General features: G+C 52.7%; 11 protein-coding genes across 11 annotated transcripts; 4 read left to right on the plus strand and 7 right to left on the minus strand.

Annotated features, from left to right (window-relative positions):
* Window positions 1–408: 408 nt before the first annotated feature.
* Window positions 409–2,116, minus strand: CABS01_03775 (glycosyl hydrolase family 71; the record flags this gene model as incomplete). Its single annotated transcript, XM_060537147.1, has 4 exons — window positions 409–1,032; window positions 1,165–1,572; window positions 1,636–1,869; window positions 1,946–2,116. The coding sequence occupies 4 exons, from the start codon at window positions 2,114–2,116 to the stop codon at window positions 409–411; spliced, it is 1,437 nt and encodes a 478-aa protein (XP_060391405.1).
* Window positions 2,117–3,807: 1,691 nt separating this feature from the next.
* Window positions 3,808–6,412, plus strand: CABS01_03776 (uncharacterized protein; the record flags this gene model as incomplete). The annotated part of the gene is made up of 7 exons (XM_060537148.1): window positions 3,808–3,909; window positions 3,976–4,024; window positions 4,086–4,816; window positions 4,888–4,941; window positions 5,009–5,133; window positions 5,185–5,383; window positions 5,453–6,412. The coding sequence occupies 7 exons, from the start codon at window positions 3,808–3,810 to the stop codon at window positions 6,410–6,412; spliced, it is 2,220 nt and encodes a 739-aa protein (XP_060391406.1).
* Window positions 6,413–6,642: 230 nt separating this feature from the next.
* CABS01_03777 (uncharacterized protein) lies at window positions 6,643–8,172 on the minus strand (the record flags this gene model as incomplete). The annotated part of the gene is made up of 1 exon (XM_060537149.1): window positions 6,643–8,172. One exon carries the CDS (start codon window positions 8,170–8,172, stop codon window positions 6,643–6,645), a length of 1,530 nt encoding a protein of 509 aa, XP_060391407.1.
* Window positions 8,173–9,011: 839 nt separating this feature from the next.
* CABS01_03778 (class II Aldolase and Adducin domain-containing protein) lies at window positions 9,012–10,057 on the plus strand (the record flags this gene model as incomplete). Its single annotated transcript, XM_060537150.1, has 3 exons — window positions 9,012–9,258; window positions 9,331–9,588; window positions 9,660–10,057. 3 exons carry the CDS (start codon window positions 9,012–9,014, stop codon window positions 10,055–10,057), a joined length of 903 nt encoding a protein of 300 aa, XP_060391408.1.
* A 212-nt stretch (window positions 10,058–10,269) lies between these two features.
* CABS01_03779 (uncharacterized protein) lies at window positions 10,270–11,083 on the minus strand (the record flags this gene model as incomplete). Its single annotated transcript, XM_060537151.1, has 2 exons — window positions 10,270–10,729; window positions 10,809–11,083. 2 exons carry the CDS (start codon window positions 11,081–11,083, stop codon window positions 10,270–10,272), a joined length of 735 nt encoding a protein of 244 aa, XP_060391409.1.
* Window positions 11,084–11,832: 749 nt separating this feature from the next.
* CABS01_03780 (uncharacterized protein) lies at window positions 11,833–12,965 on the plus strand (the record flags this gene model as incomplete). Its single annotated transcript, XM_060537152.1, has 2 exons — window positions 11,833–12,375; window positions 12,444–12,965. 2 exons carry the CDS (start codon window positions 11,833–11,835, stop codon window positions 12,963–12,965), a joined length of 1,065 nt encoding a protein of 354 aa, XP_060391410.1.
* A 647-nt stretch (window positions 12,966–13,612) lies between these two features.
* On the minus strand, window positions 13,613–15,456 carry CABS01_03781 (uncharacterized protein; the record flags this gene model as incomplete). The annotated part of the gene is made up of 4 exons (XM_060537153.1): window positions 13,613–13,685; window positions 13,754–14,099; window positions 14,159–15,253; window positions 15,318–15,456. 4 exons carry the CDS (start codon window positions 15,454–15,456, stop codon window positions 13,613–13,615), a joined length of 1,653 nt encoding a protein of 550 aa, XP_060391411.1.
* A 961-nt stretch (window positions 15,457–16,417) lies between these two features.
* Window positions 16,418–16,618, minus strand: CABS01_03782 (uncharacterized protein; the record flags this gene model as incomplete). The annotated part of the gene is made up of 1 exon (XM_060537154.1): window positions 16,418–16,618. The coding sequence occupies one exon, from the start codon at window positions 16,616–16,618 to the stop codon at window positions 16,418–16,420; it is 201 nt and encodes a 66-aa protein (XP_060391412.1).
* A 198-nt stretch (window positions 16,619–16,816) lies between these two features.
* Window positions 16,817–18,372, plus strand: CABS01_03783 (uncharacterized protein; the record flags this gene model as incomplete). Its single annotated transcript, XM_060537155.1, has 2 exons — window positions 16,817–16,994; window positions 17,051–18,372. The coding sequence occupies 2 exons, from the start codon at window positions 16,817–16,819 to the stop codon at window positions 18,370–18,372; spliced, it is 1,500 nt and encodes a 499-aa protein (XP_060391413.1).
* An 803-nt stretch (window positions 18,373–19,175) lies between these two features.
* Window positions 19,176–20,826, minus strand: CABS01_03784 (CFEM domain-containing protein; the record flags this gene model as incomplete). The annotated part of the gene is made up of 8 exons (XM_060537156.1): window positions 19,176–19,402; window positions 19,478–19,548; window positions 19,615–19,997; window positions 20,065–20,132; window positions 20,198–20,234; window positions 20,296–20,480; window positions 20,542–20,677; window positions 20,734–20,826. 8 exons carry the CDS (start codon window positions 20,824–20,826, stop codon window positions 19,176–19,178), a joined length of 1,200 nt encoding a protein of 399 aa, XP_060391414.1.
* Window positions 20,827–21,927: 1,101 nt separating this feature from the next.
* On the minus strand, window positions 21,928–24,224 carry CABS01_03785 (uncharacterized protein; the record flags this gene model as incomplete). The annotated part of the gene is made up of 2 exons (XM_060537157.1): window positions 21,928–22,932; window positions 23,382–24,224. The coding sequence occupies 2 exons, from the start codon at window positions 24,222–24,224 to the stop codon at window positions 21,928–21,930; spliced, it is 1,848 nt and encodes a 615-aa protein (XP_060391415.1).
* Between the last annotated feature and the right edge of the window lie 18 nt (window positions 24,225–24,242).

Genomic DNA, 24,242 nt, shown 5'->3' on the forward strand with positions numbered 1-24,242 from the left:
GGCAATACCCGGTCTCATGATGATGCCACAAGTGTAGGGGAGCGTCTGCTTGGTTCCCAGGGGCAGGTTCAAGGCCGTCACGGGGTGCTTCTCCGTGATCGCATTCAAGATGTCTATACTTTTTTCACTGGCTTTTTGCGATTTGTACAGACAGGGAGCGGTTGGCGGGATGGTGTTCTGGATATGTATCTGTAGGATCCCCCCTCATCTGCAAGGCGACACAGCGCCGCAGATGCAGCTCATTTTTTTCAGGTTCTGGTTGTGAATAATACCTGGTCTCACACTAAGTGTGAATAAAAACCCAAACTACTCTGAACAACAAATATGCGTCTTACTGCGCTGTGTCAAACACCACAGGTTCTCATCTCTAGCGTTTATCCTGGTTATCTATGGTCTACATCATCGCGACTAACCCAAATACGCAACAGCATGTGTTTCCACATGAGATTCGGCGGCGCCAACCCAAGCGTTCCAATTATTCATTCCTCCATGATGGCACTCAGTTGTTATAGGCCGCCCCTGCACCTGAGCCGCAACGTCCCCGCCGCGGTGCACAGTCACGACAACCTCGCCAGTCCGACCATTAAACGGCGCACTACCGTGATACACGCCCACGCCACCACGCGCAGGAGTGCCATCATCCTCGTCCCAGCGAGCCTCCTCGGCGACGCCGCCCACGCTCACGGTAACCTGCGCGGGACCCGTCAGCAGCGCCGAGAAGACGATTTTATCCTCCATGATCTCGGACGGGTGGAAGAGCTCCTGGCCGTGGGAGGAGGTGTTGCCCGTCGTGCCGCCGGCGTCGCCTGCGTGGGCCGGGTGGAGGCGGTACCAGGTTACGAGGCCCTCGCGGCGGACGGTGGCGGTGCCGTATTTGTAGAGGTCGATGAGGAAGGGGAGGAGGAGGCGCCAGCCGTCGTGGGGCATGTCGCGGACGTAGTTGAAGGGGGCTTGGCCGTATTCGAAGGCGCCGAATTGCTTCTCGTGGAGGGGGCCTATGTAGTGCGATTCTCCAAAGTCGTTCCAGGTGAGCTGTTGTGTTGTCTGTGGTCAATGTCATGCTCCCCAAAAGTGGGTTTCGTGTGTGTGTGTGTGTGTGTGTGTGTGTGTGTGTGTGTGTGTGTGTGTGTGTGTGTGTGTGTGTGTGTGTGTGTGTGAACTCACAATCTGCACATACTCGGGCCTCATGGCCAAAATCTCATTCCATCGATCGTTCCACAGGTCATCACCCTTCCACGCCCAATTCTTGTTCCAGGTGGGCAGGTTGGTGTAGAACCAAGGGGAGACGGCGACCATGTAGGGGCGGTGCGGGCCGAGGGCGTGGCGGTACGATGCGTCGAGCCCCTCGTCCATCTTGCGCGCGTTGCCGTGGGGCCAGGCGGCCCAGCTGAAGAGGCCGTCGGTGACGCCCGTCTTGAGGGCGTTGTCGGCGCCGATGGAGGAGAAGGAGGGGATGAAGAAGCAGTTCGTCGCGGCCTTGATCTCGTGCCAGTCGGCTGCGTTGCCGACGCCTTCGAAAGTTGAGACGACGGGCTGATGGCCGCGTTTGAAGTAGGCTGGTGAGGGGCCGAACTTTTGGGAGGAGGGTTAGTATCTCGGACTTTTGATTGAAGGTTCGGGGAGATTGAGACTCACTCTGCTGACGATTTCGATGACGCGCTCCTTGGGCCATGCTCCTGCTCCTTCGTAATCGAAGGATAAGAGGAGCTTGAAGCCCGTCTGCTCGGCGGCGGCGAAGACGTCGGGGAGCCTCACGATGGCTTCTTCGTGGATGCCAAAGTTTAGGACAAAGGCGTCAATGTGCGCTTGCTGGGCTAGGCCAATGTCGACTTTGTACTCGTCCACGGTGTACTCGCAGGTATTGCTCAGCTGTTGATGTGTGTCAGTTTCATGTTTGCATCTCATAGAGCGGTGTTGAGGAGGCCTCCGTGAGGACCTGACGAACCATGAAATGAGCGAATACCGCTCTCTCGAACCCCTGATGCGGCGGTTGAGGGGGATAGTACTGCTGTTGATGTTGCGGCGGCGGCTGCTGCTGTTGGGGCTCATCGTCGCCGGTGATGGAGGCGATTTCTGCCTCGATCTTTTGCTTTGCTTCTCTGAAGAACTTCCTCATGATTTGGTGTATGTATGTATGTATGTGTTGCGGTTTTGGTGTTTTGGGGAGAGTGAGTTGAGCCCCCACGTCAAACTCACTCACTTTCAGGAGTGACGCGTGCGCCCGCTGCATCTACGGATACAGAAGCTCCAGTTAAATGACACGTGTGGTGGGATGGCGAAAGCTTTCAGACTTGGCGAACGATAGCTGCCATTCTGCTGCCCCATTACTGCGTAGCCGAGGGCTTAGCAGCATCCCGAGTTATCCGGCCGCTTGATCTTGGGGGTTCGGCTGCACTTGGATGAAGTTATCGGTGGTCTTTCTCTCGACGTTGGACGATGGTGTTGTGTAACTAAAACATGCCGCTGCGATGTCATGCTGCAGGTTATGAAGTACTTACTTACAGTGCGTTGCGCAGGTGTTGTTTGGCGGGTTGTAGGTTCTGAGTCGTGGTTTAAAGTGCTAACCTTGAAGGCAGCGGCTGAATCTGTTTGGATAAAGTAGTGGTTACTATTTTTATCGCCGCTCAACTCGGGCTAGGGAACATGGCTCGGCGCAACCGATCGGAATGTAGGTATTACATACAGGCTGGTCGGAAAACCAAAGAAGAAAGAAAGGAAAGACACATTGGATTGTTTCTCGGACTGTTTCTTAGTTTCCTTCTCGGAACCATGCATGCCATTGAATCAACCAAGATAGAAAGTCAAGTAGAAATATATGTCTTTCCTCTGTAAACTCGGTTCTGTCTTTGTGTTGTCGACATAAACAGCTAGTCCTATGCGTGCTGGATGGAGAAAGAAGGAAAAAGCGAGTGAGCCAGTACCTGACCATCGATTGATGCTTAGGTATTTGAGTTCTGGCGGTAAATGATGTGTCGGGTAGTAGATAGTGGCAAAACCAAAAAGAAATGTCCCTAGCAAGGCTCGAACTTGCGACCTTTGGATATCTCTAGATGATCTAGAGTCACATGTATGGATATGAGACCAACGCTCTACCGACTGAGCCATAGAGACTGAGGAAGTTGAAAATTTCAAAGCGTGAGTTGACTAAGACCCGTGGCGGTGGATCCTGTGGGTCAAGCCTTCGTTGCAAGCACAATTGATTCCACCTTCTGTCATTGTGTGGATGGTCTCAATGATATAGAGTACATGCACGCAAGGCAAACATGGGAGGAACAACAATAAGGTTCGCCTATTGTTGGCTGAACTTTCAAACACCGGTCATATGCTTCCACTCATAACAAACTAGCTTGGCTAGCTGAACTCCTCCGATGCCGGAAAGCAAACAATCTAGGCCGAACTCGACGTCCATCTCCGTGCACTAACAGGTGTACTTACAACGCAGAACATCGCACTTCAGGGGGGACCAGGAACTTTCCGAACAGACGACCAGTGCTAACTCGTTCCCACCAGTCTCCGCACGAGATAACGGTAGCGCGGCCCTCCGGTACACCCCGCCCCCGTGCCCCCCTATTATTGTCCGAACCAACAACTATGCGGAAATCGAGTGCTGACACATACGGCAAACGTACCCCAGACTTTCCCGGACGACAGGTCTCCATGCTCGTTTACATGCTTTCAAACCGTTGCGATATCTGACTCTCAAAGTCTCCACTGTGCAGATCGGCGGTTCCGCGCCGTTGGGCATTTCCTCTCGTTTTCCATTTCGTCTAGAACACGCTGGTCTTCTTTTCCCCTCCTCCCTTCACAATGAGTGGCCAAAGAACCGGCAGCACCCATCAGGCCAAACGCCCGCGACTCGGCGAGCGCACCATGTTGGCCTGCATCGGCTGCAAGCAAAAGAAGCTCAAGGTAACATTCAAATGTCTTCTAGTAGATCTGCGAAAGACACAACCGAGCTGACTGACTCGTTCATAGTGCGACGGACAAAGCCCCAAGTGCCAGAACTGCGTGAAGACTGGACGAGGTAAGGTCCAATAGCAACATGAGACGGCATAATGAACTTCATCTAATGTGGAAAAAACCAGACTGCCTGGTAGAAGACCCCGGCACCGGCTTGCATCGCCCGCGCGACTACATGAAGTCGCTGGAGGCCCGCGTTGCCTATCTCGAAGGTCTCTTACAGCAGGCCCGGCCCGAGGTCGCTCTCGATCACTTTGGTGCCAATCACGAGGGCGGTGGCAGTCGTGGTCGTGAAGCAAACCAAAACGCCGCCGCCGCTTCGCACAACGGCGGTCCCACGCAAGCAATGTCCATCATGCACATGCCATCTGCCCTCGCCCCGAACCTCCAGGCTCACCCTTCATCATTCGAAGACGTGGACTTCTCGCGGGCATTACGTGCGCCTTCTCCAGATGTTGACGACCATCATGTCGATACCTTGTCGTCAGAGGTTGCGTTGCTCTGTCTAAGCGCGGCCGGCCGGGAGCCGCATTACTTTGGTCCTTCTTCCGCTGTTTCCTTTTCGCGCATCGTCAGCGCGACCATGGGCCTTGCCAGCACTGGCGGGAGCTCGCAGCATAGCCATGCAGGCCGGGGGAAGGATATCAATCCGGAAGTCGTCCGAGAGGTCCCGTTGAGGTTACCGTCGCCGATACTGAGGGCAAACTTGTCAGAAGCGTACTTTAACAACATACATCCCCAGTACCCATTTCTGCATAAGCCGACGTTCCGGATTTGGGAAGAGACATGTCTAAAGGCGAGTCTCGACGGAGATCTGAGCAGTGTCAACGGATCAACACTTTTCTTCGTGTTAATGGTAAGCCGGACCTTTGGAGAGCTCGTGACATGGCTGTGAGGAGATCGGCAGTGCTCTAATACGACTTTCAGGTATATTCAATAGGGTCTTTAGTCCTTGGTCAAAACCATTATGATGCTGCTGAGGTATGCCCTACTCTTTCGTGGAGTTGGCGTATTATGCGACGAAGAATATTGACGCAGGAGTCGGCAGGCTTACTATTCAATGGCCTTGGATCACATCTCGGCAGTCTTGGACCTTGACAGCCTAGAGTCCATCCAGGCAATACTAGCCTGTGCTGTGTATTCTATCAGATCACCTGTTGGTGTAAGTCTGTGGTAAGTCAAGCGTCTACTTGAAATCATGGTGCCGGTTTGACTATCTCTTAGGAAAGTCTCTGGTATGGCTATACGCCATTGTATCGAGCTCGGCTACCACCGAAGTGCCGAGAGATATCACAAAAATACAGATGCTTTGACTAAGGAAATGTCCAAGAGGTGTTTCTGGGTCGCGTATGATATTGACAGAGTCGTTGCGTTTACACTAGGCCGCCCAGTTGGTATTCCGGACGATTCTATCGATGTTGAGGTGAGGCTTTTCCTCTCTTCGTATCTCTCGCGATAGCCTCTGGTTATAAAATACTAACGAGGAGCGCAGTTACCACTGGATATCGATGATGAGAATGTGACTTCGGGAGGACTCTTGTCAGCCTCACGAACATCCAATACGGACCCGCCGACACTCATGACCGGCTTCATCCACGCTATCAAACTAAGGCGTCTGTGGACGAAGATCAGCGACAACCTATATCCCCCCACGACTCGACGTTGCGGCTGCGGAAAAACAGCTACAATAGAGAGTCTCCGCCATGAACTAGAGGAGTGGCGTGCAAAAACTCCCGATCAGCTAAACTACTCGAGGGCGCACCCACTGTCAGTCTTCACCTCTCGCTCCTGGTTCCAACTCGCTTACGACCACTCGATCCTATTGCTATACCGCCACTACATGATGGGAGGATCACCCGCAGCAAACCAGTCTACGCCGGACAACACCGGTCACGGAGGAAACCTCAACGACAACGAAGCCACGGAGCGGGTGCTGGAAGAGTGCGCGGTGCGCGCGCGGGAGATGTGCATGCTCTACCGCCGCGTTTACCAGTCCTCCTCGGTCCAGTTCACCTGGGGCAGCCTGCACATCCTCTTCCTCGGCGGGCTGACGTATCTCTACTGCTTATGGCGCTCCAAGCGCGTCCGGGACTCGACGAGGCAGGCTGATGTGGTGACGACGTGTATGGCGTGCACCACCGTTCTTATTATCATTGCCGAGCGGTGGAACCTGGCGACGTCGTACCGGGATATGTTTGAGGCGCTATCGCAGAGGACGATCAGTATGGTTTGTAACGATGGGCAGAAACCGGCGGCGGCGGCGGCGCCGAGTGGTAACACTTCCTTGCCTGCGATTGAGTCGGGCCCGGCAGCGGGAGATATGCATGCCGCATTTGGTGGTGGTGCGGCGCCGTCGATGCAGGATTGGATTATGGGATTGGACGACTTGTCGATTCCGCAAGAGTCGGAGTGGCTGGTGCAAGAGTTGCTTCAAGGTGTTCGAGATTATTAGCAGTTGTTGCCGACACGTCGGAACAGATGCCATGAATTACGATGAACGAGGATGGTATTATAATTAGGGGCGCCGAGATACACCGGCTGAGCGAAATGAGGCTAATAAGCTTGCAACAAATATCAAAAATCTTTCCAATCATTGGGACGAAATGCAAGCCAAACATCCTGGCAGAACAAAAAGCATGAGCAAATTCTCTACGTGTCTACCTGGAATCCTGCTCCCAGGCATTAGTAAAGCTGTGGAATCATGTCCATGCTCAAACCAAGCTCTTCCGCGCAGGTCTGCAAGCTCTTCATCTGCGCTTGCGCATACAAGTCGTTTGCGTCGAGGATTTCTCTCGCCAAAGCCTTCTCGTAGCCATCTACATCGGGTCGCGTCGACTCATCCTCTCCTACCGTAGGTTTGCTTGGGCTAGCCTCGGCCTGGATATTCGACTGGAAGATGCCGGCAGCCGAAAAGGGTAAGAAGTCTTCGTACGTGATGGGCACCGCTTCGAGCACACCCTCGGAGACGAGCCGATCCAAGAGAGAAGCCGGGTCTGCTGTATCGATATTTTCCAAGCTGTGCAGCTTCTCTTTGGCGTTTTCTGCGCATCGATAGTCCGAGTAAACGAGCCCTTGCCGCCGCAGCTCGTGCCAGTCATCGGGGAACTTTTCAAAGACCTTTGCAAATGTCTCGTCCACCAACTTCGCATCAGAAGATTCCCCCTCTTTCTGTACTATTGCCATTGCTTCCTCCAATAGTTCGTCATAGAGCTTTCTGCCTGCAGGCGTAACAGCAGCTCCCCTCTCCTCAATCTCACCAAACCGAGCCTTATGAAAATCATCCACAAACTCGTCTCTTCCCGAAATAGCAAAGCGGATACCCTCCTGTAGCGCAAGAAAACTCGTCTGACGCAACAAGATTGGGCACTTGCGCACCGGCGGGCCCTCGATACGGCTCTTGACAGCCATACCCGCGGCAAGCATGGCCTCTTGCGCGGCATTGATATCCAGGGCTCTCGGCGTGAGGTGATTAATGTGCGACGAGCGGAAGCACGCGATATCCGCCAAGATGGGATGCTCGCTCCGTAAGAGGGCATACTCTTCGTGCGTAGCCGCCGCTAGGGGCTGCCAGCTAAACGTGCGAACCGCCTCCACCACGAACCGCTCCCCTTGCTCTGGTGTCAGGCGACCGTCCTGACCCGTCTCAGCTATGCCTAGAAGCTCCAACAGGGCATCACTAAAGATATCGCGCTTTGCAAGGAGGTTCAAGGCAACGACTCGCGCCGAGCCAGACTTGAGCAGCTCGGGCCGGAGGAGCGTTGTGAAGACGCGAAAGGGGTTGCGTTCTAGGGAGTGCGGCGACGTCGGGCGGAAGCAGGTCGCGTGCATGGGCAGGCCGGCCACGGAGAGGTCGTAGTAGCCGACGGGGTGCATGCCGAGGAGGGCGAAGATGCGGCGGACGGTGTGGAGTTCTTGCGGGGTGCCGAGGCGGATTGCGCCGTGCCGTTCGAGGGCTAGGCGCTCGACGCTGGCTTCCATTGTTGCGGAGCTCGAGCCGTGTCCGAGGCCGTGGCGTTGCTTGAACTGGGCATCTCTGTTGATGGTTTGGACGATTTGGATGAGGTCGCCGTAGAGGGGCACCTCGGCCTTGTACATGGCGGACATTGCGAGCGCAAAGGTCGTTCGGAGGGTGTCGGCGTCGACGTAGTTGGCGTCGGGTCCCGGATGGCCCGGAGGACCTGACTGGTGCGTGGATAGAAGGCTGGTCGACATCATGGTGTTGATTTGCGAATCAGTTGTTGTTCAAAGACCAAGAAGATCCCTTGATGAGGATGGCTGAGTAGGAAGAGATCAAGATAAGAGTGATGCGATAAGGTTGATATTCGGGTATAGCAGGAAGATAAGTAAGGCTTAGATAGAACTAGCCTGTAGTAGAGAGTTATGATTTAGAGGCAAACTTCTAGATACCATGTATTATTAAACATCAAGGAAATCTAGTAAACAACAATCATCTGTGCAGATAGTCGAGTTGGGTCACACGATGACTTCGGGGGAAAACGCTGGCATAGAGTTAGGCCTCATGGTTCTTCCCGAGAGCATTACGAAAACAATTAGTCTGACCAGCAAACCTTCCTACTGTGATATGAGTTACTAACAGCTGTCAGATGACTTACTCTAGCAAGCATGACCGAGGTCATCGACTACATCGTGCGGCTTACGCCGGAGACTACTGCTAAGATGTCACTGCGATTCGTTTGGTGGCTTCGGATATGGGGCGGTGGAGGCGCCGGCAGCTCGCCATCTTGCCGAAAGGTGGATCGGAAGCAAGGAGCGGCCTTAGTCGGGCATGAACCGTCCCCAACCGCCAGGGTCGGAGGTTTCCGAGTGATGGCGACATTGCTGTTGTGCTTATCCGCTCTTCTCCATCACCTCATGCGGAGTAACCGCCATTTGGTATTCCACTGAGCGCTCACTTACTCGACTTTCTCATTCTTTCAAGGTCACATCGCGAGAGGACGAGGGTTTGATAAGAAGACACAGCCGAGGAAAACCACCTCCCCTTCTTTGAAGGCACATTGCAGTTGAGAGCGTTACCTACCACATCGCCCACCATGTCAACCACCACAACCGTTACGGCATCCACACCCGCACAAGCACCACCGGCGCCGACGCCGCTCGGTTCGGCGCTGGACTCGGGCAAGGCGGGTAGCGGCAAGGTCAAGCGCCTACACCAGATCCCGGTTCCCGAATCCAAAGAAGCCGCCCGAAAATGGCAGCTGGAACAGATGGCAGCCGCGTTTCGCATCTTTGCCAAGTTGGGCTTTTCTGATGGAAGCAGTGGGCACATCAGTCTACGAGGTATGCTTTCTTCCCTTTTCCTCTTTACTATCACTACAAACAGGCGAGGACTATGCTGAGAATTCCTGTAAGACCCCATTAGACCGGACACGTTCTGGATCAACCCGTATGGAGTGCATTTTGGCGTGCTAAAGGTGTCGGACATGGTTCACATCGATGAGGACGGCAACCGTATCGGCGGTGCCGATAAGCCGGTAAATACTGCAGGCTTCACCATTCACTCCGTTCTTCACAAGAGAAGGGCGGATATCAACGCCGCCTGCCACATGCATAGCCCTTACGGCCGGGCGTGGAGTACTTTCGGACGTCCGATTGACATGCTTAACCAAGGTAAGCCACAACTCCCGACCTCGTCCTGCACTACTGTGGAGAGGTGCAGTTCTAATTATGCCATCACAAAGACTCATGCATGTTCTACAACGACCTCTCTGTCTACGAAGGATTTGGTGGCGTCGTACTGGCAAAGGAAGAGGGCGAGCATATCGCCGAAGCCCTCGGCCCCACCAACAAGAACATCATCCTCCAAAACCACGGACTACTCACCGCTGGTGGGACGGTGGCTGAGGCAGCTGCGTTCTTCATCGCGCTTGAACGTTGTTGCCAGGCTCAGTTCCTTGTTGAGCAGGCTGTTGCTCCTGGAACCAACGGTGCTGCCGGTGGACTGAAGAAGACGTTTGTCGGCGAAGAGGAGGCGCAGTACACAAAGGATGGCACGGGTACACCGGAAGTCATGTACATGCAGTTTGTACCAGAGTATCAGTTGATTCTGAAGGAGTCAGGAGGCGACTTTTTATTATGAGACTGCATGTGGACAGAGGTGTTTAGTAAACACGGGAGAGAAGAAAAGTCAATATCCATTCGCACTTACAATAGTGTGGTGATTACTGGAGAACTATTCATTTACACTAGGGTAAACAAAGAGATGCCAAGCTGAAACGGACTCGGCTGTGATCCAATTGCGTTCATAGAGTCATCATAAAGGCTTCGACTCTGACATCATTGCAGATGTTGCTAACCATGCCAATAAACTGGCGTTGGTCTCACTAACCCAGAGTAAAACCACTGACCCATGGTGTACACATCATAAACAGGAATCTTGCCATCTAGTGCTCTGAATATTGCCTCCGAGAAAGGGGGCATATTGGTGCATTCAAGTACTAGAATCCTGATGTCAGGCCGACTAGCAACAAAGCTTTTGGCAACGGCGACGAGCTCTGCCTCAATGTCTGCATGGACATAAGGGGCGCCCCTCCCAATTGTGCCCCTCAAATGACCGTCGGGAGGCACTCCGCGGATAACTACCTTGGAAAGTGCCTGTTCGGGCACAAAGCTTGCAAGGTGCTGAGAGCCTAGTCTTGACTCATCATAAGTGAGAACTCCCACACTCTTGCCAGGCGGAAGCAGAGGTAGTATTGAGGGCAGTTGGGCTAGCGACGACGTGGCGATCGGGATGGGCAACCTTGCGGTGAGTCTAACATATTCACAAATCAGACTTTGGGTTTCTCCTTGGAGTTGAGTTGATGGCAAATGATGTTCGGCATTACACTCACTCGGCTTGGGCTAGTGCAAGGAACCCGCAACTAGTGATGATGCCCACGCAACCTCTAGCCGCTAAACGCAGTCCCGCATCCACAAAACGGTCTATGAATGTAGAGTCATAGCTAGAAGACGTGACGACCTGGGAAACTTTTGACCCTTCTGCCATTTCACGGATGAGAGGAAACGGCCAGGTGCGCTCGTTGTAGGGATCACCCGGTGGTCGGTGTATATCCACCTCTATGGCAATGAAACCAAGCGGTGAGAGACTTTGTGTAGCTTGAGCCATGTTGAAGTATAATCTCAGTACTCGGAAGTTCACGTGGTTGACGAGCTCTTCGGATAGTTTTCGTTCTAGTGACAAAAGCGCCTTTCTTTAAGCAGACGCCGCGTCTGAGACTGCCGAGAAAAGGCTCTTGAGTTACCGATGCTTATTGGAACCATCAGCAACTACATGGACATCATCGATAACAGTTGGTTCACCCATGGGGGGTTTTCTGATATGCTCTCCAAACGATCAGCCGCACAATCACCCAATTGGAAGTGGGTTGTGGTTACCCCGCAGTTCGTACGTAAACTGATCAACTTGAAGGAGGGAAAGTTGTCGAGACAAAAAAGCCAAGGTCTCCCCGGATTCGGGTCCTCCCGAGTGGGGTCTCCTGCGGTTCGGAAGAATCCGACCACTGTAGAAACCCCTCCGTGATTCGGATCCGCACCGGAAAAAAGCCGGGCGTAAGAGTTGAGTCGATCTGTCGGCGAAATGTAATAGCTGATGTGTCTCTGTCTGTCACTGACGGGCAATAATTCCGGTAATTGTGGGATAACTCGGGCACCTTTTCAATGTTATTTCGAAAGCAGCCGGCGATATTGCGGCTAAATGACATGTCTTTTTCAGTCGGCTGCTTGTCTGACACCCTGCGTATTTCTTTCTCCTGACATTCATATATCCCGCGATTACTGTTGAATTATATCGAACAGCCTGCTATCATACCACAATCCTTGCTCTATCGTTGAGAAGAAGACATTTTGCACACAATCATGGCACCAGCTCGGACAGATGACTTGGGCTCAAGGAAGCCCCGAGTCGTGGCACTCGGCACTCCGAAATATGTCGGCGACGACTACCTCGCCGACTTCAAGACCGAGTTCGACTATTCCGTTCTCGAAGCAACAGACCGCAAGGAAACGATAGCCATGCTGCCAGAGGAGATCGAGAAGAACGGCCCCATCGATGCCTTCATCATCCGCATGGGCACACCGCCGTACGAGCCGTTCGACAAGGGTCTCTTGAGCGCTCTAGCACCCAACTGCAAAATCATCACGTCCGCTAGTGCCGGGTACAACGAGTTCGACGTGGAGTGGATGGCCTCGGAGGGCATCTGGTTCTGCAATACAGTCGACGCCGTGGCCGAGGCAACGGCGGATATGGCTCTGTTTTTGACGCTGGCTGTTCTGCGCAATACGAGCAATGCAGAGAAGAGCGCCAAGGCCGGCACTTGGAGAGCGGTCCCAGGGCTTGTTCCTGGGAGAGATCCGTCCGGCTTGACTATGGGTATTGTCGGGATGGGGGCTATTGGCAAAGTATGTTCTGGCCCATCGCATCAAGACCGCATTGCAGAATTGCCAAGCTAATCTGAGTAATCGCGCAGTACCTCGCAAAGAAAGCAGCCGTCTTCAACCTCAAGATCAGATACCACAACCGCCACCAGCTTCCCGCGGAAGATGAAGCAAAGTACAACGCGATATACTCCCCAACACTGGAGGACCTTCTCGGCAAGTCCGATATCGTGTCACTCAACTGCCCGCTCAACGACCAGACGACTGGTCTGATCGGACCCGCAGAGTTTGCCGCAATGAAGGACGGCGTATTCATCGTCAATACTGCTCGCGGGCCCGTCATCAACGAGGCGGCGCTCAAGGACGCTTTGGACTCTGGCAAGGTGGCGCGCGCTGGCCTCGATGTTTTCTGCGACGAGCCCAAGCCAGACATGGCCTTGGTTCAACACGATAACGTGATTGCGCAACCTCATCTTGGTGGCCTCACAGACATGGCTTTTCAGAAGGCTGAGAGGGAGTGTTTTGAGAATATTCGGGCTTTATTCAAGAGTGGGAAGCCTAATTCTCCTGTTATCGATATCCATGATAGAAAGGCAAAGGCTTTGGCGAAGTGAGCTAACAAACCTAACAAAAATTCCTAGTTAGAGGTTAGCTAGGATCTGAAGGAAATCATGAATAGCGTAGAGCGTCAGCGCCGTAGACTTTCGAGAGCGCTCCGCAGACATCTGCAGCGACTCAAGAATGCTTCAAACAGATCTAGTGTCACAAACTTACATCACAACTTCATAAGATGACAGCAGAAAGAGTCCAATATCTTCGCTCGACAAGCTGCGTGAACGTGAGCTCAAATAGAACAGAACACACTTGCTATAGTACATTGTCTCCTGACCAGCAATCTCAATAAGACTGATTCATCTTCCTTCCTGTCTACACTGGCATGCACAAGGTCCTAACTTAGAGGAATAATACACAAGCAAGCTGACTGCAATCATGCAGACCGCACTGCCCTAGAGAATGCACACATTTCCGACGGGTTGAAGACACGAGTTGAACCGAACACAGTCTCGATTCATAAATGCTACCCGGCTTCTTCTAGGAGTACAGACCACGGCTCAAATATTGAGTTATCAATTCAAGCCTGCTAATGTAAGATATAGTAATTATGAAAAGCTTTCACCCCTCTAAACGAAGCAATTTGACGATGGCTTCCTCGCGCCTGGTATGATTGTTCCTCCAAGCGTGGCAGTATCAACGCATTTGATTAAACCTTTTGGCTGACCGCACGTGCGCCATTCTTCTCAATGCTAGATTCGGGCTCGCTGTTTTGATCGCTTCTACATATATACATGTTAGCCTCTGGCTTTGCGCTCAAGATTTACGACTTGAGGGTACTGACACTGACTCTTGAGCGTCGATGATTGCCTCTTGCTCCCGAGCTTGTTGCTTCAGTTGCTTAGCCCTGCGACTGACGTTCCACCATGGTCCCTTGAAGAGCTCGTCTAGTTGCTCCAAGCTCTGGAGAGATGTTTCAGGAACAACGCAGTAGACGTAGATTAACGACAGAAAACACCATCCCGCAAAGAAGATGAAGGCACCCCAGTTATGAGTCTGGCTGAGCAGCGAAGGCATACCCTTGTTGACGCCGAAGAAAAAGAGCCAGTGGAAAAACTGTGAAAAGGCGCTGCCGAAGGAGCGGAGATGGTTGGGCCACAGCTCTGCACCGAAGACATAAGGTAGAACGAGGAGGCCTGCACAAGTATTAGCATGTTGCTTTATTCGACCTGTCACATCTCTGTGGTTTACTCACCGACAGCGTATCCGAATCCGTGAATGAAAACTGCGGCGATAGCAGCTTCGCTAGATCCCGGTGCAACATTACCCTCCTGGCGATACTTGATGAAGACACCAATGTACAGATCAGAAATCATCTGGATAGTGATACCCGTGAACAGACTGCGACGGCGACCAAGGGCATCGATGAAGAAAAAACTGGCAATCAGAGTGAAGAAGAATTTGGCCATGCTGTACATGCCGCTGAGGAACAAACTACGGGCAGTGCCACCACCTAGTCCCAGCATGCTCAGGATGGGGACGAGGTAAGACGTGACGCTGTTTGCTCCGGAAAGTTGAGCGAGAGCGTACGACAGAACGGCCTGTTGCACACGACGCAGGTTTGAGGGGACCAAGAAGGCATCCTTCACCAGCAGGACGAAGCCGGGGTTGCGTCCAAACTTGTCTTCCTCTTTGGAGATCTGGTCCTTGATGTCTTCGATCTCGGTTGCCATCCGGGGGTGATCGACCGGCAGCCCTCGGAGAGCCGTCAGATTTTGGATCGCCTCATCGTCCCGTCTGGCAATGAACAACCAGCGTGGACTTTCATAGAGCAGGAAGCTTGCCGCGATGAGGATGGCCATAACGATAGTCGGAGAGAAGAAGACGATCTGATACTGAAGCCTGCCGACAGCGACATGGATGAAGCAGGCGTAGACGATGAAGACCGACACAGTCAAGGAAAGCAGCATGGCAACGCTAAACCATACCGCCAGGAGACCACGGATCTCTGTAGGGGCAATCTCGACGATACTGACAGGTCCAGTGACTGTGAGGGCACCAATACCCATGCCGGAGACGATGCGAGCAAAGTAGAGTGCACCGATGTTACCCATCGACACGGTCGCGATGATTTGTCCGATGATCCAAATGGTCATATAGAGGCGATAGGACCGCATTCTCCCGATGCGATCATTGAGGAAGAATGACAAGCCGGCGCCGATGCCAGCTCCGATGTAGACGAAAGAGATGAAGTTGGAGACTTGAGTAGGGTTCGTGGCCGATGTGATTCCAAAGTCTTTCTGGAAACCGGGAAGGGACGGCACCACCGAGGAGGAGCCTTGATCCCATGCTATGTTGACCGGTCAGCCAGTGCATCTTGGAAATGCCAATGATGGTGAACGGAGTCTTCTTACTGATGGGGATGCCACTCGTGGCATAGAGGGCAGCGGTAAGCAAGAGCTTTCGGTTCGAGATGAGTTCTCGAGGCGACTCCCTGATTGCTGTGATGTACTTGGCGAAGGTCGACTCCGTGAAGACTTGCTTGACACCCATCTTACAGAGGACGACGCGTTGTCCTTCTTGGGTCCGAGTAATGGTCCGGCAAATCGGCACCGTCTGTATGGTTGGCACGAGAACTCGACCGCGTTGTATAGGTAGTGAGCAGATGAAACCTTTGGCGACAAATGAGTAATTAGATGAACCAAAGGAGTCGTGTGTTTTGTCGATGGGTCCTGCGATATATCATCGGACAGGGAGATTGCCCAATCGGTATCTATATGTCAACCTGTTTGCATATTTGTTGGCTCGTTATGCATCAGCTGGACGTTATCAGAGCCAAGATGCGAAAGAGAGACGTTCGGTCTGGCTCAACCCCTACCCTACCCTGCCTCGAGCATGCCTCGCTTGCTGACCAAAGAGTCCCAATCGGCAGGGTCGTCGTCTGTGCAAGCTCAAGATCCGGGGTAGATACCTCTGACGGGGGTTTCCAGTCCATTCGTCCCTACGGCGCATGACCAAGAATCCCTTTGAGATAGGATTCTTCCTCGAACCCCCCTTCAGCGTAACCCGTATCAGGCTAAGGTAGGTTGACAGTCACCGGCTCTGATGGGACTTGCAGTAGCTTGCCAACCACAGCCCTGGATCGTTATCCGGGACAATCCGGGCAAGGGTGTCCATGCCTGCGGCACACTGCGAAATGACGAGAGCGGGGTCGTAGAGCGACACAGACTAGGACGTTATCAGCTGCCGGGACCGGACCCAAGACCGCGCGGTGGGTGGAGGGCCCGTGGGGCACCCGGCACGAGAGTGCTCCGTTAGGGGAGGATGTATCTTTGATAGTGACGGCGACTGGGGGATGAACTTATCTAATTGGATTGGTTGCGCAGTTGTTGATATCAATTTGAATGTTTATGGTCTTGCTCTCTGCTAAGTTGCCAATCATTGCCAATGTGATTTTGTTCACACAGTCACAAGTCACCAGGCTCTTACAAACTTCGACGTGTTGTTGAATTGTTTAGTTAACACTGTTGCTCCTCAATCCAGGCGTCGCAGGGACTTTAGCTCCCGCACTTTCTTCTAGCTCCGACCCGGCCAGCAGCGTTGCCACGGCGTTTACCGAATAATCATACCATACGACCTGTCGGCACTCGACTAGTTTGCTCGATCCAAGAGAAAAAGGCCGTTCAACGCCGTCCCAGGAAGCTGGTGTTCCCATCTTTCGCCTGTCGACCCCTCGTCGCCGAAAGTTTAGCAGCAGGCTACTGAAGTACGAACAATCCTTTCGGACTCCTCTCCGAAACCTGGCCAGAGCTTCTAGAACGTCTTGGGGCCAAAACTCCCGAGAGTAGCTTCTGCATTTTTTCTTGAACTCTGCTCAGCTATACCAGTACATGCAGTAGCGCAGCCAGAAACCATGGCACGCTCACCTAACAAGGACGATGCGGTCATCATCGTCGGGGCCGGCATCTTTGGTCTCAGCACCGCGTTGCACCTGTCTCGCCGGGGATACAAGAACGTCACCGTCTATGACAAACAGCCCTACCACGAAAGTCTGTACTCGTATTTTAAAGGCGCCGATGGAGCCTCTGCAGGTAAAAACTTTATCACTCTTCTAGTGCTGCTGGCAGAAGGCTAATGGACGATCCAGACATGAACAAAATCATCAGATCTGCTTATGGCGCACAAACGGAGTACCAAGGGTTGACCATTGAGGCGCTAGAGGGCTGGACCGCTTGGAACGAGGAGCTGGCAAGCGGGAAGACAGTCCCACCCGGCCTAACCACCAACGACCGCGTATTTGTCAATAACGGCAACCTGTCACTCTCAGACTCAGCAGCCCTGCCGCAATTCGAGCAGGACACCGTTGACAACATGGAGGCAGCAGGGCATCGAAATACTCAACTGATCACCATTGATGAGAAACATCAAAAGATCGCTGCTGAAAAAGGATGGTCGTTCGGAATGGACCCGTTCCGACGTTTGCAAAGAGGCCTCAATGCGGCCGGCGTTCTCGACACGACGGGAGGCATGGCCGTGGCTGACAAGGCCTGTCGTTTTGCGCTGCATAAGGCAGGAGGTCAGGGCGTCAAGTTTGTGTTAGATTCGCAAGCTGGTGCCCTTGTCTCGTTGATTTACGAGGGGAAGAAGGTTGTCGGGATCAACACCCGAGACGGCAAGGAGCACTATGCGAAGCTGACTATTCTGGCGTGTGGTGGCTGGACACCTTCTTTACTCCCAGCCATGGACGGTCTGTGTGAGACGACGGCAGGATCGGTGGTGCTGCTCAAAATACCCCGTGAATCGCCGTTGTTTACTCGTTTCGCACCCGAAAACTTCCCAACCTTCACTTACAAGGTGAGGGACGGCGCTGAAGGTGGTCTGTACGGGTTCCCTAGGGATGAGAATGGCTGGCTGAAGATCGGCTATCGCGGAACCAAATACACAAACCCCGTCAAGCAAGCTGACGGCGAGGAACGCAGCGTACCCGTAACACGGTGGTCGAGTGCATCGGCGCCTAGCGATCCTAACGAAGCGACTAATGAGCGCCTGACGACGATTCCCCAGCAAGCTCTGAAAGTTTTGCGCTTATTCTTGGCAGAGAATCTCCCGGAGCTAGGCACCGAAGGCATCGATATCTCTTTCACTAGAGTGTGTTGGTATACGGACAGCTACGATAATCATTTTGTGATTGACCATGTCCCCGACACCGAGGAGTCACTTATGGTTGCGACTGGCGGGAGTGGACACGCGTTCAAGTATCTTCCCAACATTGGTAACTGGGTCGTAGATGCAGTGGAAAAGAAGGGCCAAGACCAGATTCCACCAAAGCTTTGGAAGTGGAGACAGATTGGGAAGCAGGAGGAGCCGTATAATGTCTTAATGAAAGGAAGCAAAGGCCCGACAGCTCTCGGCAACGTGCCTTTGGCTGCCGAGATCGAGGTATCTGGCAGTGTCAAATCTAGGTTGTAGAATTGAGGCTAGGACTCGACATATGTTGAAACCCAAGATGCTACTAAGGTACTGTCGGATTGGAAGTCCAATTCGACCTCGACGTACGGCCGACCGCGCAGGGGCCAATTACGGGCCCTACTTCCGATTATCGCGGCCTGCCCAACCTACGGGTTGGAACCTCCCTTTTACACCTACGCAGCAGATTATATAGTTCAATTGACCTACTTCGTCAACCCACGGTTCGAACCAATCAACCAATATCCCTGTGATAGGGATACCAACAGGTACCATCAATCACTATACCATCCAAATATACACAGACCGAGCTTCCGAGTTTTCTCCTGCGATTTGACTTTTGTTTCAGCCCTAACGTCGATCTTTAGCTACTTTGGCTGTGGAACGGGAGATTTCCAGGTTTGTGCGACTCTTAGCTGAGGTTCGGCTATAATGACCGTAGCGTCGGATGTGCTCCCCGAATACTTATTAAAAAAACACGCGCCGTCCAACTATCTTGTAGCCTCTTCCACCGTATGCTATAGTCTACTGCAAATAAGATTTGGTCCGGGCTTCTTCGGACTGTCCGTCCTGCATGAGCTACATTAGTCCCAAATAACTTCGGCCATGCCTCAGTTCACCAGATCTTGCTGCAAATCAGATGCATGTAGACAACGCGCAAAACACGAAGCTTTTGTACAAACCTCGGTTGGAAGTATCTATCTATTATTGCCTTTTGCAAATTAACGAACGTCTTCCAAAAAGCCCACGTCCGCGTAAAGAATTACCCGCGAATCACGCTGAGCCTCCTAAGCTGTGCCGTGGCATCATCGTAGCTCCTCCTCCCCGACCTCCGTCGACGCCGGTGCCGGCGATTTCTGGGGATGATCCTCGAGATTTTGGTTCTGGGCATTCCTCGAGCCCAGCTTCTCCACTCGTTTAGGGTCTTTGAGAATAAAGCGGCGGACGAATTGCCAAATGTTTGGGATGCAGGTCGTGAAAACGCCCACGTCGAGCTCTATGTCTGACCACACGGCGACGGGCATTGCATCGACTAGAGATGGTCAGTCCCGCTGAGAGTAGCACGCCAAACAGTGTTTGTTTTTGGATGATTCGAAGCTCTACTCACCAGTTGGATTGGTCGACGCAGTCGTGTACCTCAACACCGCCCTCAGTCGTATACCGCTGGAGATTGTAAGGCTGATCGTAGTAGAGTAGTTAGTCGTATGTCAGAGATGAAGTTGGCGTTCAAGGGACAGAGCTTACAATAGGCCGAGACTGAACATGAACATCACCGCCCATTTCTTTCGAGGCTTCATGTTCAGGAAAAGCACCTGAGATGCCGGTAGAATGAGCATCCACACGTCTAGTACGATGTTGACCACCCCGTGGACCACGCCAAGCGGCGGCACCGGTATACAGTGACCATCCTCCTCCCCGGTCCATTGTTTCCAAGCTTTCCCGATGGGTTGACACTGAAAGGCCACTAGGAACACGGATCCCATCCCGAGCCCCACGGTAACAGCTTGTGTTGTCCACAAGACCCGGCGAAACTTCTCGCCAGGAAAGATTCGGAGGTACATGAATAGTATAGAGGATTTGATCAGCGTCAGCGTGAACACATAGAGCAGTTGGCCGATATAAAATGTCTGGAGCCAGTCAGCGTTGTATTCTCGTCTGAATACGCGTTGTCGTTGGAGGGAAAGTTATTAATACCAAGAAGTAGAGGTCGATTTGGTCGAAAGTGAGACTCCAAATATCTCGCCCGGCGCCGTTCAGTTCAGCTGTGAGGTAATTAACACACCATTTATCGAAATTTCTTTTTCATATTGCATAGGGATCTTCTTACCGACGTAATTTACCGGTATGAAGCCAAACATTATGATCTCGATTCACGGGTTAGACGTTTCTTCATCATATTTTCCCAAACCAGGGGTCGTAACTCACATATGTCAATGAAATGGTACTGTCATCAAATCCCCAGGGTGATATCCGGGCGATCTTCACAACTAAGCGGATGATGATGGCGAAAGTGGGAAGTGTGAAGAACAGAACCAGGCGCATGATCTTGACAGCGGCGAAGTCGTCCTCAACCGGAAAGCCGCACTCCGTCTGCGTGATATTCTTCGTGACTGGAGATGTGGTAAGCAATGTGCCGTCTTGGTATCCCGACCGAAACATCGATTCACTGACCCAGGGCATTTTTAACTGAACAATCCGCTCTGACACATGTCTCGACTAGGTTTATGTATGAAGTATCATGGCAGAGGCATGCTTGATCACCGGAAGTGCATGTCGACTTTGGAATGGCATCCAGTAGGCAAGGTACCTGCCTTTTATGAGCAAGACTTCATGGTAAGAAATGCATTGTGTGAAAGTACTTACTGCGCATGGTGGAATGTCGCCCAGGCTGGATGCTTTCGTAAGGGTACTGAGGCAGAGTAGGAGCAACGGCGGTGCGAGCCGTGCCCAAAGCATGACTGCAAAAGTGATAGATAAGAGGAAGATATGCGGCTCTTTTCCTTCCTGGACAGAGTCGTTTGTCGCCTCGATATCTGCTCCTTGATCGCTGGTTTCCTAATTGGTGGCAACCACGATTTGCCTTATGGGAATTTGTAGAGCGTGGTTTGATTCCGGTTTTGCATCAAATGGCCCATGGGGAACCTTGCCTCAATGGAAGAAGGAGGCAAGCGAGAGGGACTCCCCGTATGTACGATTCCTTCAGCCCGATTAGATGAACGGCCAAGTTAGCCTCGCAGCCGCCACGGCAGTGCCTTCATTGGTTTTGAGGTGGCTCGACTCCGCACCGCTGACATTCCGATGCCATTTGCGTCAATCTCGATAGCAGTGGCGTTGAATGGCCACAAAGAATGCTTTATATCTAGTCCATCAATTCCTGAAAGAATGCCAGCATCGACTTCAGATCGAAGCCGGTTTCGGTCTAGATCATTCAACGCACGGATAGGCGGTCCAGCCGAATTATTTCTCGATCTATCGCATGGTTCCATGACGAGATTATCTGGATTGCAATGACCATTGATGCTATGTAATCAAGCAAGCTAGTGATCGGAACTCTATCACAATACCTCGTTGGCGCTTCCCCCTTGAGATCGGGCCGAGGCTAGTCCCGTCTCCTAGGAGGATTACTCCACCAGCTCCATGCGGGCCGCGATGATTATCACTGACTCTATCAAAATCAAAACCGAAGAATCGCATATTTACTTCCCAGGGGCCATTTTTATTCCCCAAGTTGACTTCTCGGGCATCGACCTTGCGCACTAATTTATCAAAAATTGTTCATTTGCAAGGACTGTCTATCAGCCAGCAGAGACTTCGGCCAAGACAGCATCCCATCAAGTCTTGATTGTTAGAAACAGCATTCTGTTTGGTATCAAGATGACTCTACCTTTTGAAGCCTCTGTAAATTGAAGGAGAAACAGTGGTGGACTTAGACGCCATATGCTCTCCCACCGCACGAACGATATAAATAAGAGTCATCTGGCAGTGGATAGGGTATCTCGTGAGAAATTTCCCAAGAGCCAACAATTCCGTCAGAGTCTACACGGGCTCTTTGAATCTTCAATTTCGGCCTAGACAATCATCAAATAATTCTCGAGTAAAGTTCCACACTTTCACATCCAACCCTCTCTCCCTCATACCCCCCAAAACTTCCTCATTATCAACCCTCTCCCCTTCCGGACCAACCAAAAACACACCACCCCCGGACCTTTTTACACCCTCGACTTCTCCAGGAACTTTCACAACTCCCTGCCGCCCCCGAGAATCATACAAATCACTCGTCGCCAAAAATACCCCCCTCTGACCCGCCTCCTCAACACCCATCTCCCCGCTAACGTCCACCCCAAACCCCCTCGCCCTCTCCAACCCAGGCGTCGCCACGGGTCCAGGCATAGAATGCACAAAACTCACTCCCGGGTTCTCCCTCGCCAACACCTCAAGCGCGAGCGTACCCATGGTCGTAGCCTGCACGGAAGCAGGCCAGTAACCCCAATTCCCGGGCTTCCGGAGGTCGAGGTCCTCCTCGTCGGGCATGGGACCCTCTAGCCCCGCCGCCAGCACCGATACGACGCGCGGGCGGGCCGCCTTGTGGAGGAGGGGGAGGAGCTTTTGGACGGCGCGGAGGCGGGTGTAGTACAGCGTCGACATGGACGGGTCTAGCCCTTCTACGGTGTTTTGGCGTCCTTCAAAGGCGATGAATCCCGCGGAGAGGAAAAGGATGTCGACTTTTGTTTCCCTTTGGAGAATGGTCTCCATGGCGGCGTCGATGTCGGATATTAGGGCATGGTCTGCGGGGAGGAGGGTGTAGCTGGCATCTGGGTTTGCGCTTGCGCGCAGCGAGGCAAGGAAGGTCTCGTGAGATGCGACGGTCTGAGGGCGCGCCACGGTGTAGATGTGTGGAGAGCGCGCGTGTTGGGCAAGGTGCTGGAGGGTGCTTCTGCCGATGCCTGATGTTGCGCCGATGAAGACTGCTACTAAGCCCTTTGGGAGAGATGCGACGAGGGCGTTGGATTGGTTAACTACGTGAAAGGAGACCATGGCTGAGGAGTTTGGAGCGAGTGCTTTCTGGTCAACGTTATCTTTGGGTTACTGTGTCCCGAAGTTGGAAAGTTTTACCATGCGTTTACAAGACATATATCTTATAAGTTATTAGCTACTGGACATTATCGTCCATGTCACCCGATATCGATGTCGTTACTCGATGGCAATCCGTAAACTATCGGCATTAAGCCAAAATTCGATCGAATTTCGGACGAAAGAGATGCATTCCCCTAGTATTAGTTCGTCTCATTGGTCGGCTAGAATCCCTCATTAGTGCAGGGTACCGATAAGTTGGTCAGCAATAAGCTGTGGCTCGGATAGATAGGTCTGAAGCGGACGATAAAAATAATCCGAATTGCGAAGGTGCCAGAGAGGTATGTTTGTCTGTCTCGGACCTGCTAGCCTTCTAACATTTGTGATCTGGTGGAGACTCGGGTATCAAAGCCTCATGTCCTTCGTATCCTCACTCTTACCACGATTCCAAACCCGCGCATGCTCTCCCATATTCCCATCTCGTTTTCCCGGCGAAAGGTTACTTCCTCCCCGCGCACCGTCATTGAAACATTTTCCTCAAACGTTGTGGAAGGAGACGTGGGCTTCATAAACTGTCGAGAAGGCGGTGGGCCCGATGAGGGATCTGTGCCAGCTCTGAATAGCCCCCAGCGGCCGGCCTTTCTATCCTCTTTTGCTTCTTCTACGACGGCACGGACGACGGTACGGTCGAGTTTTGGTTCGGGCTGTAGCCGTTTCGCGAGACGCCGGGCCAGACCTTCATCGCTCCACCACCACTCTCCTTCCCTTGACGTCGACGCACCCGTATTGACGTCGTCGTCCCAGCGGCCCCATTCGTCGAATTCATAGGAAGAACCTACAACTGCATTTTCGGAGGCTGAGCCCGTGCTTTGACCCTTGGTGTCGCCCCTTCCCTTAGAATCGGGGTCGGGCTCCGATTCCACGCGGATGACCTCCGCGACCTGGCCTGCCTTTGGGTCGGCATCTGAAGCGATGATCCATTCTGGACCGACTGCCGCAGCGGGCACGAGATAGAGCTCTGTTGAAATCGGTGGGTGAGGAGTCGTTCCTAGACGTGTCAAGAGTGACGTGATGTGGGGCGTTAGGAGCGGAAGAAGGGTTGTTGTCGTGACGGTATCACGGGCGGTCTGCTGAGCTTGCGTTTCGCGGAGCAAGAAAGAGAGGTTGTTGAGGGTCACTGAGACCGATGAGTTGTGGTTGAGTGACGACGATGAGTGGTATGATGTCGTTGCCTCGTTGTACGAGGGGGGAAGATCCCCGTCTCCGACAGGGTTCTTCGACATGGCAACAGTATCGTGAGT

Source organism: Colletotrichum abscissum, assembly GCF_030869225.1.
Source record: "Colletotrichum abscissum strain IMI 504890 chromosome Unknown Scaffold_7.1, whole genome shotgun sequence".
NCBI lineage: Eukaryota > Fungi > Ascomycota > Sordariomycetes > Glomerellales > Glomerellaceae > Colletotrichum > Colletotrichum abscissum.